Raw genomic sequence first — 13,636 nt, 5'->3', positions numbered from 1 at the left:
GCAAAGCCTTAGAGACAGCCCTAGGGATCAAGCAAGCCTCACACCCAGCACCCAAGAATGGAAGGGGAGAAAGGAAGATGGGAGCTTTGGCTGGCCCATGACCTCTTTCCCAAACCAGCTGCCAGTGGCACAGGTTGCCAAGGGCTTGGGGAACTCCCCCTGCCTCTGTGGGGAACTACAGCAGGTGGATCTGCCGGGTGACGCTGCTGAACCTGGAGGAGAGGTGGAGGAAGCAGGCGACCTCGGGCATACCAGCAGCCATCAGGAGAGCAGGAGCTGCGGTGCTTCAGTGCCCAGACTGGGGCTTCAGGGAATACACAGCAGAGTGTCCAGTCACAGCAAGAGAGGATGGGGATGGGCTGCAGCTCCTGGATGAGAAAACAAGAGCCAGACAAATATCTGTGGCACTGCAGGACACCTTTAATGACACAAGATCTGGCTGCCAGTGCTGCTGCCAGCACGCTGCAACAGCCACAGCCTTCCACAGGCTGTGATGTCTTGAGGACTGGTCCTGCTTTCAGCAGCGTGCTGCTCAATCCTTTTCCTCTGGCACAGGTCGTGGGCAGGGAGGGTGCTGGAGGAGGTGTTCACTGGCCCCTCAAGGCAGCGCTCTGTGTTTCCGTCCCACCTCAGTGAAGGCTTCCACACAGCGGTCAATATCCTCATCGCTGTGCACAGCTGAGATCTGGACCCGGATGCGGGCCTTTCCCTTGGGGACCACGGGGTAGCTGAAGCCAATGACATAAATGCCTGGGGAGAAGATACACAGAGAGTCAGAGCTGGCTGGGACGGAGGGAGGCAGAGGTGGTGGTGGGTGACAGAAAGGCTTTTGGATCCTCTCTCCCCTCTCTATAAGCATTTCCAGGCTTCAGGGTTTTCAAGTGGCATCTGCTCCCAAGCACAGAAATGAGGGTTAGGGCCAGTGATGGGGATGGAGTGCAGCATGGCAGGACAAGAGGGCTCAGTAAACCCCCCCCAAAAGAGAAAGGAGGTGAAGCCACCAACATCTGGGCAACCACGAGGACATTTGCAGCTGAAGGGTATAGAAATGACAGATTTCATGCAGGAACATCCTCTGGAGAAAGGATGGTGGTGACACCACCACTGGCTGTCCCTTCCCTCAAGGCATTTGTCTGCACGCAGAGCTCCCTCCCCAGTTCACCTCTGTTCAGCATGTCCTCAGCCATGACTGCAGCCAGCCGAGCATCCCCGAGCATGACAGGACAGATGGGGTGGTCTTTCCCCGAGATAGTGAAGCCAGCTGCCATCATCTTGCTTCTGAACCTGGTGAAGAGAACGACAGGATGAGTAAAACCTCGTCACCCCTGTCCTTGCTTTCTCCCAGGTAGCCTAGCCACTGAGGGTTGAGTGTGGTTCTGCTCCACCTGCATCTCCTGTGCAGGGAAAGGATCTCTCTTTTTGGAGTGACCTTCTGCCATTTCCTGCTCCATGGAACTGCAGCTGCTTGGGGGGCAGATGTGTCCCAGCATGCAAAGCATCCAGATGTGACACATCTGCCCACACATCTGTCTGACACACAGAGGCACATCCTATGGTTTCCCCTGAGCACCCCCTGGCCATGACTTGCCAATTGCCTTTGTGGCTATCACCGGGGGGTGGGGGCAGTGAATAAACACATGTGGACAGCTCATTCCTAACAAACGTCTCCCTCTGTTCCCACACCAGTATGGCCCCCTCACCGCTGGGTCTTGGCAGCCATGGACTGTGCAATGGCATTGCTCTCCATGAGCAGGTCCAGGGCCTTGGACGCACAGCCCACCACAGCGGGGGGCAGGCTGTTGGAGAAGAGGTATGGGCGGGAACGCTGGCGGAGCAAATCGATGAGGGGTTTGGGGCCAGTTGTGTATCCGCCTGCAGATGGAGGAAAGAGAAATGGACAAGGCATCCCAGGGTGACCTGTTCAGAGGGGGGGGCCCTCGATACAGCCAACCCGTCACCTACAGCAGGAATTTCAGTGCAAACCAGGCTTAAAAAAATCACAGCTGATGCCTTTTACCAAGAGTTTCCACCTTGACACCAAAGGAAAATGCATGGAGAAGATGACAATGGAAGAGGCACATGGCAGGACCTCCCTTGACCCTGCAGCAGGGTCCCAAACTGAGCCTCATGCCACCAGTAGAAGAAGACAACATGCATTTGTTGCTTTATCATTAGGCAGAGGAAGGAAACATCAAAATGATGCTGTGGAGCTCTTTATGGCATGGAGGGTCTTGGACAGGAAAATGTCTTCACCTGCAGCTCCTCCAAGAGCTTTTCCCAGGGTGGAGTTGATGACGGTGACTTTGTCCATCACTCCCAGAAGCTCATCGGTACCCCTGTAGAAAAAGGCATGTCACATTTTCAGCTGTGCCAGCACGAACCAGGGAAGCTGCTCTACACCTGATGCCTTACGGGAAACAAAGCACCACCAGCCAGGTCTCTGGTGCCCCCTCTTCTCGTAAAGGAAGAACACCCCCCTGTGGCAGTTCCACCCAAGTGTTGACCTTCCCTCCTCCTGCAGAAAGGCTAAGCTGGGATCTCTGGAGGTAAGAGAATGGGTTCTTCATCCCTTACAGATGGGAGAGCGCTCACATTTCCCTAATAGGGGAATAGGCCAAACAGAGCACAAGCCATTGATGTAGGTCTTGCACACACCTCTGACATGCCATACCATTAGCATAGGCCAGCAAAAAACAGCTGCCTGGCTAGAGTAGCCAATGTCCTCTGAGGTGGGCTGTGCACATCACTGATGCACTGTCCCAAATGCAGAGAGGCCTAAAGCATCCATGTCAAGGTCTGCGCTAGTGGAACCAACCAGATGTGGCAGATGTGCTCTGCAGCTTTGCATCCTCTAGCCCAAAAAGAAAGGATGGGGCTTGGCCACACAGCTTCTCTGTTGGCTCTCTTGAAACACAGTGTTGTAGACAACAGCATTGGGTTCAAACTGAAACTAGCACAACTCATGAAGTGCTCGGTAACTGTTCCCTCTTCCTCCAGCCATTGTGCACTTACACACCTCAGTGCAGTCAGTTAGTTTTGCAGCTGGTGGGACCACAGAGCCCACTGGGACGGAGCAACAAAGTCTACCTAAACTCACAGGATGGCTACCATGCCCCAAGGAAGAAATATTACAAGACAAACAGACCACCCTATGATTTCTTCTTTATAAAGACTTAAATTTGAGAAAGCTCAGTACAACCACAGGGTCAGCAGAACCACCTCTTGTTAGTGATGAAGTGCCACCAGAAGTGGATCCCTTCTCTTAAAAGATGCTTCTTGCACCATCATTTTGATCCAGGATGAAACACTTGCCATGTGAGAAAACGAGGCAAGTTTTCTTGCTTAGTTCTCACCTCTCACCCATTTCACAGCTTGATGTGGATTTGCCAGCCTCCCACATGAGATCTGTCTAGAGATGAAAGAGCTGGAAGGGAGCTCCTCATAGAGCAACTTTTGGCTTTTTCAGAGATGGCCTTCTCCTTATCCTGCACTATCCCTCCATCTGAGGAGGCACCCACTGCTTGTTCCTACAGGTGTTGCCTCACATGGCAGGAAGGATCATGCAACAGAATGCTTGGCACTCACAGGCCTGAACAAAACAAGCACATGAAGCATCTCTTCTCAGCAAACACCTGCAAGCAAGTGCACTGCTTGGCACCTGGAGAATCTTCAGGGGATGGAGGGAAAAGCTGCACTAAGGGAATTAATCAATCTGTGCAAGCTAACTCCACAAAACCCCCAAGACCCAAGCATTTGAAAGTGATATCTGAGAGGAGAAGGATTCAGAAATCGGGAAGTCCAACTGCTTGCCAGAAGAGGCAGATGAGATGGTCGCATCATCCCTTACACACTAAGAAGCAGCTGTCATGTTGGGATGGGTCAGTGCTAAAATATCTCCCTTCAATCCCCTCAGGTGCCCCAAAGGTGGGGTGCAAAGCCTTCAAGAAATGGTGGCGCCAGGAGTCCCCACACAAAAATATGTTGGTCATCAGCACCTTAACCTTGCATCAGAGGTAGCTGGCGTCAGGGGGAGAAACAGGATTGAAACAGCCACTTACCGGCCATTGGGTCCCAGGAAGCCTGTGGCATGGCATTCATCAATGAAGACCAGGGCATCATACTTCTGGGCCAGCTGGCAAATCTCCCTCAGGGGTGCGATGTCACCATCCATGGAGAAGGCACCGTCAGTGGCTACCAGCCGCAGACGATGTTTCTGTGGGAGGGAGACCAGCATTTCCAAGGGTGAAGAGGTCACCCTGAGGAGAGGGGCTGGAGAAGGAGACTGGGACATAGTCCAACTCCTGTAGGGAGTGGATATATCTAACCAAGACAGGGGGGTTGCATTGCAACCAGCTGCTTCCTCACCTTACCCATCCATGCCTACCTGTGCCTATCAGCAAAAATGATGCTGGCACAGGAAAAGGCAGAGCTCATTCTTCACTACTGGTTACTGTGCAGGTAGCACAGCTAAGTGAGCACCCTCACGTCAGAGCGGGAGCAGACATCCGTACCTGCGCATCCTGCAGTTTGGCCTCCAGGTCCTGCATGTCCATGTGCTTGTAGCGGTACTTGTTAGCCTTGCACAGGCGGATCCCGTCGATGATGGAGGCATGGTTCAGCTCATCCGACAGCACTGCATCCTCTGGGGTCAGCAGAGCCTGGCCATGCCAAACAGAGAGGATCATCCTTTGCTCCAGGGCACCACTTCACAGAGATCTTCCAGCCTCTCAGAGCAGAGGACAAAGCTGCATTTGACTGCAGCTGCCACGTCTCTCCTGGCACCTCTAAACTTTCCACTCTTCTTCCCAGCCACCTTATCCCTTGATTTCCTTAGGCCAGGCTCTTGCCTGTGACTTCTGAGCTCAAAACCTCCCTCCCCTTCCCTAGCAAGCCTGGGGGAACACCTCTTCTCCCTGCCTAGGCTTCAAAGTGGAGTACAAACCCCCCAGGAAAGGGGACCCCTCCCCAAAACCTAGAGCTGGCTGGTGAAGGGGGAGGTGAGGGCTAATTAACCAGCTCTGCATGGCTCCCCCAGTCCAAGGGCACCAAGTCTAGGTTCTCCACCCCCAGTCACTGCCATCTTCTCTGCAGCACAGAACTCACATCAGAGCCTCCAGAAGGCATGGCAGGCACATCGCCAACACCTCCCTCCTCCACGCACAACCCTGAGGAAAGCCCTACGAACCTCAAAGATACCAGCGTTGGCATCAAAGCAGCTGGCATAGAGAATGGCGTCTTCCCGCTGGTGGAAACGCGCGATCTTCTCCTCCAGGTCCTTGTGTATGCTCTAAAGAGAATAGAGGAGCGAGCGTCACCAGTGGGGCAGCACAAGTTCTTGCTTGCCCGCTGCTGTTAGACGCTGACTGCAATGGGAAGAAACATCCAGGTTTTATACAGAAAAGGGTGTGTGTGTGCGTGTGTGAGATGTTAGTTGTGTTCAGAAAGTGTTTGCAAACGCAGTCCTAAAATGTGGTTATGGGCTGGATGCCAGAAGCACAGCAGGGAGACTCCAAGATCCCCACCCAGGGGGAAGCAGCTCTGAGTTTTCTTTGCACTTAACCTAACCGGGGCTCTGAATGGGCTCCAGTGGGGATACACCAGAGTGTGTTTGACAGAGCTGTTCCAAGTCAGGGTCCCTGTAATTTTGACCCTTAAGGGAGGGAAAAAAACATTTATTTTCTGAATTCAGAGGGGTGTTTCATTTCTTTGCTCTCCCAGGGGTTGCAATGGTTTAAGTTGGCATATCTCCAGAAATTGGGCTAGCGGGAACTTGGCAGGCCTTTTTTTCTGCCCAGCCTCCTGTACCTTAGCGCTGTGCACGCATGTGAGTGCCAAGCGGGGAGTCTGAGCAGAGCCCTCAGAAAGTCTCCCCGGGAGCAGGGGATGCTGCCCCAGTGCCCGGTACCTGGGTACCGCAGATGAAGCGGACGGAGCTGAGCCCAGCGCCAAACTTCTCGAGGGCCTCTACGGCAGCACGGATCACCTCGGGGTGGCTGGAGAGCCCCAGGTAGTTATTGGCGCAGAAGTTGAGGATCCCTGCGGGAAGAGAGAGAGAGAGAGAGAAGCCCACGGGCGTCGTACCGGAGAGCCCTCCCCCGCCGCCCCGTACGCACCGGCTCCGCCGCCTGCCAGGCGGAGGTGGGGACCTTGGCGGGAGGCGATCACCCGCTCGCTCTTCCAAGTGCCGGCGCCTCGGATACCCTCCAGCTCATTCTCCAGCCGACGGCGGAGCTCAGCTGCCGCCACGCCCGAAGCGGCCCGGGGGGTCCCGGCCCGGAGGGTCCCGGCCCCGCCGCCCCGCAGCACCCGCACCGCCACGCCGCGCCACATCCCGCCGCCCGCCCCGCCCCGACGGCGAGGGGGCGTGGCCCCGCCGGCCAATGGCCGCCAGGGACACGCAGGGACACGCCCCCGCGCCGGCGGGGCGGGAGGGAGGAGCCTGGCACCCCCGGCCCCGCCCCGGCCCCGCCCCGAGCCGCCCCCCGCCGGGCTCCCGCAGGTCGGACGCGTTCAGGCTTTTGTGGGAGCGGGGGGAGACTCCCCCCAGGGATGATTTGGGATCGCTGGAGCCTGAGGGGTTTGGGGGAACTCCCATCCCTGGGATTTAGGAACTTGTAGTGGCGAGGGTCGTGTACTCGTGCCTGAGGGATTTTAGAGCCATCGTGGACCTTGAGGATCCCAGGAGCATTAGGTGGCCCCACCGAAGGGATCTGGGGTCCGCAGCACAGCTGACTTGGATCGTCACAACTAGGTGGTTTATGGGTGCCCACCACAGCAATTGTTCTTGTGGGAGACTTTAACTTCCCAGACTTCTGCTGGAAATACAGCACAGCAGAGTGGGACCAGTCCCGGAGATTCCTGGAATGTGTGGGAGAAACTTCCTGACACAACTGGTGACAGAACCAACCAGGGAAGGTGCCCTGCTCTTTGTGAACAGAGAAGGACTGGTGGGTGATGTGGCGGTTGGAGGATGACTAGGGCACAGCGATCATGAAATAATAGAGTTCTCTATTCTTAGAGAGGCCAGGAGAGGGAGCATCAGAACTGACATCCTGGACTTCCAAAGGGCTGACTTTGTGCTGTTTAGGCTCTGCTTGACAGGATCCCTTGGGAGACGATCCTGAAGCGTATAGGGGTCCAGGAAGGCTGGGGGCTCTTTAAGGAGGAAGTGTTAATGGGTCAGGAACAGGCAGTCCCCAGGTGCTGTAAGAGAAGCCGGAGACAGAGAAGACCACCCTGGCTGAACAGAGAGCTTTGGCTGCAACTCAGGGAGAAAAGGAAAGTTTACAGCCTTTGGAAGAAGGGACTAGCCACTCACAGTGATTACAAAGAGGCTGTGAGGCTATGCAGGGCAGAAATCAGGAGGTCTAAAGCCCAGCTGGAAATTACCCTGGCTTCAGCAATCAAGGATAACAAGAAATGTTTCTATAAGTATGTCAACAGCAAAAGAAAGACCAGGGAGAGTATCCATCCCCTGCTAGACGCAGGAGGAAACATGGTAACGAGTGATGAGGAAAAGGCTGAGGTGCTTAATGCCTTCTTTGCCTCAGTCTTTAATAACAAGACTAGTTGTACTGAGGGAATCCAGCCTCCTCAGCCAGAGGACAGAGACTGGGAGAACGACCCCCCCACAATCCAGGAGGAGATAGTCAGTGACCTACTGCATCACATAGACACACACAAGTCTATGGGACCGGATGGGATACACCCGAGGGTGCTGAAGGAGCTGGCTGGGGTGCTCGCCAAGCTGCTTTCCATCATTTACCAGCAGTCCTGGCTGACCGGGGAGATCCCGACAGATTGGAAATTGGCCAATGTGACGCCCATATATAAGAAGGGTCGGAAGGATGATCTGGGAAATTACAGGCCTGTCAGCTTGACTTTGGTGCCCGGGAAGCTGATGGAGCAGCTCATCCAGAGTACCATCATACAACACATGCGGGACAACCAGATGATCAGGCCCAGTCAGCATGGGTGTATGAAAGGCAGGTCCTGCTTGACAAACCTTCTATGACAGGGCGACCTGCTTATTGGATGAGGGAAAGGCTGTGGATGTTGTCTACCTTGACTTTAGTAAGGCCTTTGACATCATTTCCCACAGCATTCTCCTGGTAAAACTGGCTGCTCACGGCTTGGATGGGCACACGCTTCACTGGGTGAAAAACTGGCTGGATGGCCAGGCCCAAAGAGTTGTGGTGAATGGAGTTAAATCCAGTTGGCGGCCGGTCATGAGTGGTGTCCCCCAGGGCTCGGTTTTGGGGCCACTCCTGTTTAACATCTTTATTGATGATCTAGACGAGGGGATCGAGTGCACCCTCAGCAAGTTTGCAGATGACACCAAGTTGGGTGGGAGTGTTGATCTGCTCGAGGGTAGGGAGGCTCTGCAGAGAGACCTGGACAGGCTGGAGCGATGGGCTAAGGCCAACTGTAGGAGTTTCAATAAGGCCAAATGCCGGGTGCTGCACTTGGGCCACAACAACCCCCAGCAGCACTACAGGCTTGGGGAGGAGTGGCTGGAGAGCTGCCAGTCAGAGAGGGACCTGGGGGTGTTGATTGACAGCCGGCTGAACATGAGCCAGCAGTGTGCCCAGGTGGCCAAGAAGGCCAATGGTATCCTGGCTTGCATCAGAAATAGCGTGGCCAGCAGGGACAGGGAAGTGATCTTACCCCTGTACTCGGCACTGGTGAGACCACACCTCGATTACTGTGTTCAGTTTTGGGCCCCTCACTACTAAAAGGACATTGAATTACTCGAGCGTGTCCAGAAAAGGGCAACCAAGCTGGTGCAGGGTCTGGAGCACATGTCGTATGAGGAGCGGCTGAGGGAACTGGGGTTGTTTAGTCTGGAGAAGAGGAGGCTGAGGGGAGACCTCATCGCCCTCTACAGCTACCTGAAAGGAGGCTGCAGAGAGCTGGGGATGAGTCTCTTTAACCAAGTAACAAGCGATAGGACAAGAGGGAATGGCCTCAGGTTGCACCAGGGAAGGTTTAGACTGGATATTAGGAAGCATTTCTTTACAGAACGGGTTGTTAGGTGTTGGAATGGGCTGCCCAGGGAAGTGGTGCAGTCCCCATCCCTGGAGGTGTTTAAGAGTCGGGTTGACATAGCGCTGAGGGATATGGTGTAGTTGGGAACTGTCAGTGTGAGGTTAATGGTTGGACTAGATAATCTTCAAGGTCTTTTCCAACCTTGATGATTCTATGATGAAATTCTATAGGATTTGGGTGCATCCAGCTGAGGTGACCAAGGATCCTTTGGTCTGAGAGGTTTAGAACTTACTGTCTGAAGGACATTAGGCACCTGAGCCCAAGGAATTTAAATGCCTTTGGTCAAAGGGGTTTGTGACCCACAGTCCCACCAGTTTTAGACACAAAGAGTCTAGCTGGAATCCAGCATCTCCATCCTCCACTATAGCTGACGGTAATCCTGTGGCCAGAGTGGTTTAGGCCCCTCATGTGCAGGATTAGGCACCAGGCTCTTGAAAGGGGTTTAGGGTCTTCAGCCTAGAGGGAGCCTTTTCTCCACAGGTCTTAGGAACAAAAGCCCAAAGGGATTAGGTGCCTCCAGACCAAGGATTTCAGTACTCTGAATTACACAATTTGGGAGCCTCGATGGCTAAAAGGCTCAGGCACCATCTGCCCAAGTGATTTAGGATCATCAGGCCAATAGATCTGGGAGCTACCACCAGGGAGTGTGAAGATGCTGAGCCCACAAGATTTAGGCACAGCAAGGCCAAGGGGACTGGACGCCCACAACCCTTGGGATTTCGGAGCTCCTGGCCCAGGTGGTTGGGGATACTGACATCCAAGGAGTTTAGATGTCTCTAGCCAAGGGAGACTGGGCACCTCCTGACTGAGGCTCAGACCCTGCTGAGCTGTAGGGCTGGCCCACAGACTCCTAGCCAGCCCTGGCTGTCAGGACCACCCAGCCCTGCCCGGGGAGGGGCTCTGGCAGGGGCCAGGCAGGCCCTGGAGCCATGCCAGCCCCCACTGGGCACAAAGCCAGAGCCCCGAGGTGACAGCAGGGCTGTGCCCAGCAGTCCTGCCTGCCCCAGCCTGCCTGCAGAGCTGCCCACTGCCGTGCTGGGGCCAGTTCCTCCCCAGGGAGCAAAGCCGCTCATAGCCGTGTTTCTCCTTTCTCCCCAGGGATCAACCCCTTCTTGCTTGCTGGACACCTCCAGCTCCTTGAAAGCAAACATGGATGGACCCTGGTCCCGCTGCACCTTCTCCATCCTGTTCCTGCCACCACTCAGCAGAGCAGCGGTGGCTCCGCAGGTGGGTGGGCAGCCCCATCACCTGCCCGGCTGGTTGGTTATCTCCAGCACCAGCCAGACCTCACACCCAGCAGCCCAGCACACCTTGCCGGAGTGGTGGAGGAGGGAGAAGGGAGCCCCTTTTCCTCCTCCTTGGAGGGCTGTGGCTGTTGCAGCCGTATGTTCCCACTACCCCTTGGACACAGGCAGAGTCTTTGCCCAGCCTCAGCAAACACACAACCCACTGGGAGCTGGGGCAGGATCAGGAATTGAAATCCTGTATGGCCTTGACAGAGACACAGAGTCACCATCACTCCCCACGCACAACATGCAGCCCAGCATTAAAAAATATAGACACACACAAGAAATTTCTGAGACGTCAAAATAAAAACCTAGACCAGTAACTCTTAAAAATGGGAACTCTCCGTACCAAAGATGTTCCTTTTTTCTTTCATTAACTGCCTTCTTTTAGCTATTTCCAGACAGGAATAGATCAATTCTTTATAAAATGCAATAGAAAGGAGTAAAAATAAAGGCAAATCTATTTCTATTATTTGTTTTTATAATCTATTTACAGAAGCCAACGGAGAGAGTACCGAAATGCCTCTAGACTTCTCACTTCTTCTTGGGCGGTTTCCTGGTGCTGGACTTGGCTTTGGTTTTCGACCGCTTTGCCTTCTTGGGTTTGGATGCCTTCACCGACTTGGCCTTAACAGTCTTTGGCTTCTTGGCTTTCTTCGGGCTGGCCCTTGGCTTCTTCCTGGCTTTCCTGGTGGCAGATTTGGGCTTCTTTGCCAGCGACTTGGCTTTCCTGGGCGTAGCTGCTTTCCGGGGCGACATGGATTTCCTGGCCACCTTCTTGCTTCTTTTCCTGGCAGGTGACTTCTTCGCCTTGTCAGCCTTGGCCAAGCGGAAAGAACCAGAGGCACCGACTCCTTTGGTCTGCTTGAGGACTCCGGTGGCGAGCATGCGCCGAATGGAGAGCTTGATCTGGGTGTCAGCATTCTGGCCCACCTTGTAGTAGCTCTTCACGTACTTCTGGATGGACTGGCGGGACGAGCCGCTGCGGCTCTTCTCGGCCCGGATGGCTGCCGTGATCATGTCCGAGTAGGTGGGGTGGGCCGCTGGCCGCCGCGGCACCCTGACCCGCTTGGGCTTGGTGGCTGGAGCCGGGGCTGGGCTCTCTGTCATGGTCAGCACTTTGCCCCTCACGGCGGGCAGCCTGGCGCGTCCTGGGACCCGCAGCCCCGGGCGGGGAGAGGCTGGGAAGGGAGCGGTGGTGGGTATTAACGGCAGCGAAGTCGTCGCCGCCGCCGCCGCCGCCGCCGCCGCCGCCGCCGCCGCCGCCGCCGCCGCCGCCGCCGCCGCCGCCGCCGCCGCCTCTGCGGCCGGGCCCGCCGCAGGCACCCTTTAAAGGCGTAGTGCGGACCGCGGGGAGGACAGTCTCGCGCGCGCGCCACCCGCCTGCCGCCACCAGTGTCCCCGTGCGTCCCCCGCCACGCCCCGACCCGACCCGCCGGGCTGGGACAGGGGCGACAAGGAGGGACACTTAGGGGACAGGGAGGAGCACTTGGAGTGGACACTGGGGGAGTCTCTGGGGGACAAGGAAAAACACTTGGAGGGGACACTGCGTGGGGACACTGGAGGACAAGAAGGAGCATTTGGGGAGATATTGGGTAGGGACAAGAAAGGACACTGGAGGGGACAACAGCAGGATGAGGAGCACTTGGGGAGACACTGGGTGGGAAGAAGGAGAGACACTGGGGTGGGCATGGAGGAGACAAGGAGGGGCACTTGGGGGGGCACCGGGTGGGGACAAGGATGGACACTGGGAGGGGACATGGGGGAACACTGGGGAGACAGGGAGGGACATGGCAGGGGCACTTGGAGCAAAATCAGGACATGTGGAGGGACACTTAAGGGGGGATGCTGGGGGTCAGGGAGGGACGCTTAGGGGGGACACAAGGAGAGACAGCAAGAAACTGGGGAGGACATTAGGGAGACAAGGAGGGACACTAGAGGAAACAGTGCGGGGGACACCAAGGAGAAAAGGGGAGCACTGGGCTCAGAATAGGCTCAGCAGCAGTACCCCACAGCCCAATGTCTCTGTCCCCCTCCTCTGCCCCCTTTGCTCCCCACCAGGTGCTTTGGGGACATCAGCTCAGCCCTCACAGGTGGGTGGCAGGGGTCACAAATAACAGGCTGTCCCCTTTTTGGGGACACACACACACAACTCTTTGTGAGGGGACACATAACACTGACAGTCAGCCCCCCCCTTCCCAGCTGCGTGAGTGGTTGGCTGTTCCTGGTAGATTAAAGGCAGTTACTATCATCTTGCCTGTAGGATTTAGATGATATTCCCCCCCTTATTTCTTAAAAGCACACAGATGCAGCCACCTGGTGTCCACCGACATGCCCTGCGGTGCTTGGAGGTGAACCCCAGCACCTCCAAATCCCCCAGTGCTTCATCAGGGCATTAAAACACACAGTGAGCACCTGTCTGTGTCCTCAATGTGCCTTGGATGCCCAGGGACATGAAAACCATGGGCCAGGGACATGGAAGTATACATAAAAATATAGATATATGAGTACAAATAAATATAAATATAATATAAACAATAGAAATAGAAATAATAGAAAATAGAAATAGAAATAGAAATAGAAATAGAAATAGAAATAGAAATAGAAATAGAAATAGAAATAGAAATATTTGCTGCCCGCTCCCTGCCACACACACACACTCTGTGAAGGTGCCGCATGTCCCTGTCCTGAGAGGAGTCACTCAGCCCCCTGACGTCTTCCCACTGGTGGAAGGGCTGCTGGGGGCATCCCCTCGTGCCTCCCTCCCTGGTGCTGCTCTTTTACATGCCCTGCTTCATCTGGGGAGTGGGAGAGGTTTACAGCATCTGCAAACCACTTGATTTTATTAAGAGAGAAGAGCTCCTAATTGCAGAGAGGAATAACCACCCTCCCACCTCCCCTGGGTGGTTTTTTTTTGCTTAAGACCTAAGGAATACATCGCTTTCCATCCCACACAGAGTGCATGGGCAGTGAGCTCTGGTGCCCTCTGTACAATGCTTTGACCGGCTGAAAGACCTCTAACTTTTCCTAGCCAGGAATAAACCACCGTCACTGGCTGCCTGCACGTAGGCAACCCCGACGTGCACAGATAAGGCACCATCTGCTTTTATTTGCCTCCAAGTTTTCAACCGTCAGAAGCAGCTCGCCCGTACGTCGGGCTCTGAGGGGTAAGCATCGGCCCCGAGCCGCCGGGGTTGGCACAGTGCCGCAGGCTGACCGCAGAGCCTCCAGCCTTAAAAAACAGGCAGCCATTATCAAGGCAGCGCAGTGACGAAGAGGCAAGGAGGAGGGCAGGCAGGGAG

General features: G+C 55.2%; 2 protein-coding genes across 2 annotated transcripts; both read right to left on the bottom strand.

Annotated features, from left to right (window-relative positions):
- Nucleotides 1-400: 400 nt before the first annotated feature.
- GCAT (glycine C-acetyltransferase) lies at nucleotides 401-6,343 on the bottom strand. The gene is made up of 9 exons (XM_074826618.1): nucleotides 6,114-6,343; nucleotides 5,906-6,036; nucleotides 5,186-5,287; nucleotides 4,512-4,658; nucleotides 4,059-4,213; nucleotides 2,254-2,336; nucleotides 1,701-1,872; nucleotides 1,163-1,284; nucleotides 401-750 (listed from the first exon to the last, which is right to left on the bottom strand). Exons 1-9 carry the CDS (start codon nucleotides 6,328-6,330, stop codon nucleotides 599-601), a joined length of 1,281 nt encoding a protein of 426 aa, XP_074682719.1. The 5' UTR covers nucleotides 6,331-6,343; the 3' UTR covers nucleotides 401-598.
- Nucleotides 6,344-10,654: 4,311 nt separating this feature from the next.
- H1-0 (H1.0 linker histone) lies at nucleotides 10,655-11,614 on the bottom strand. Its single transcript, XM_074826617.1, has one exon. The coding sequence runs from the start codon at nucleotides 11,442-11,444 to the stop codon at nucleotides 10,869-10,871; it is 576 nt and encodes a 191-aa protein (XP_074682718.1). The 5' UTR covers nucleotides 11,445-11,614; the 3' UTR covers nucleotides 10,655-10,868.
- Nucleotides 11,615-13,636: the final 2,022 nt, after the last annotated feature.

Source organism: Strix aluco, chromosome 5 (assembly GCF_031877795.1).
Source record: "Strix aluco isolate bStrAlu1 chromosome 5, bStrAlu1.hap1, whole genome shotgun sequence".
Classification (NCBI taxonomy): Eukaryota; Metazoa; Chordata; class Aves; order Strigiformes; family Strigidae; genus Strix; species Strix aluco.
The sequence above is the reverse complement of the archived record's forward strand: the minus strand, read 5'-3'. Positions and strand labels throughout refer to the sequence as shown.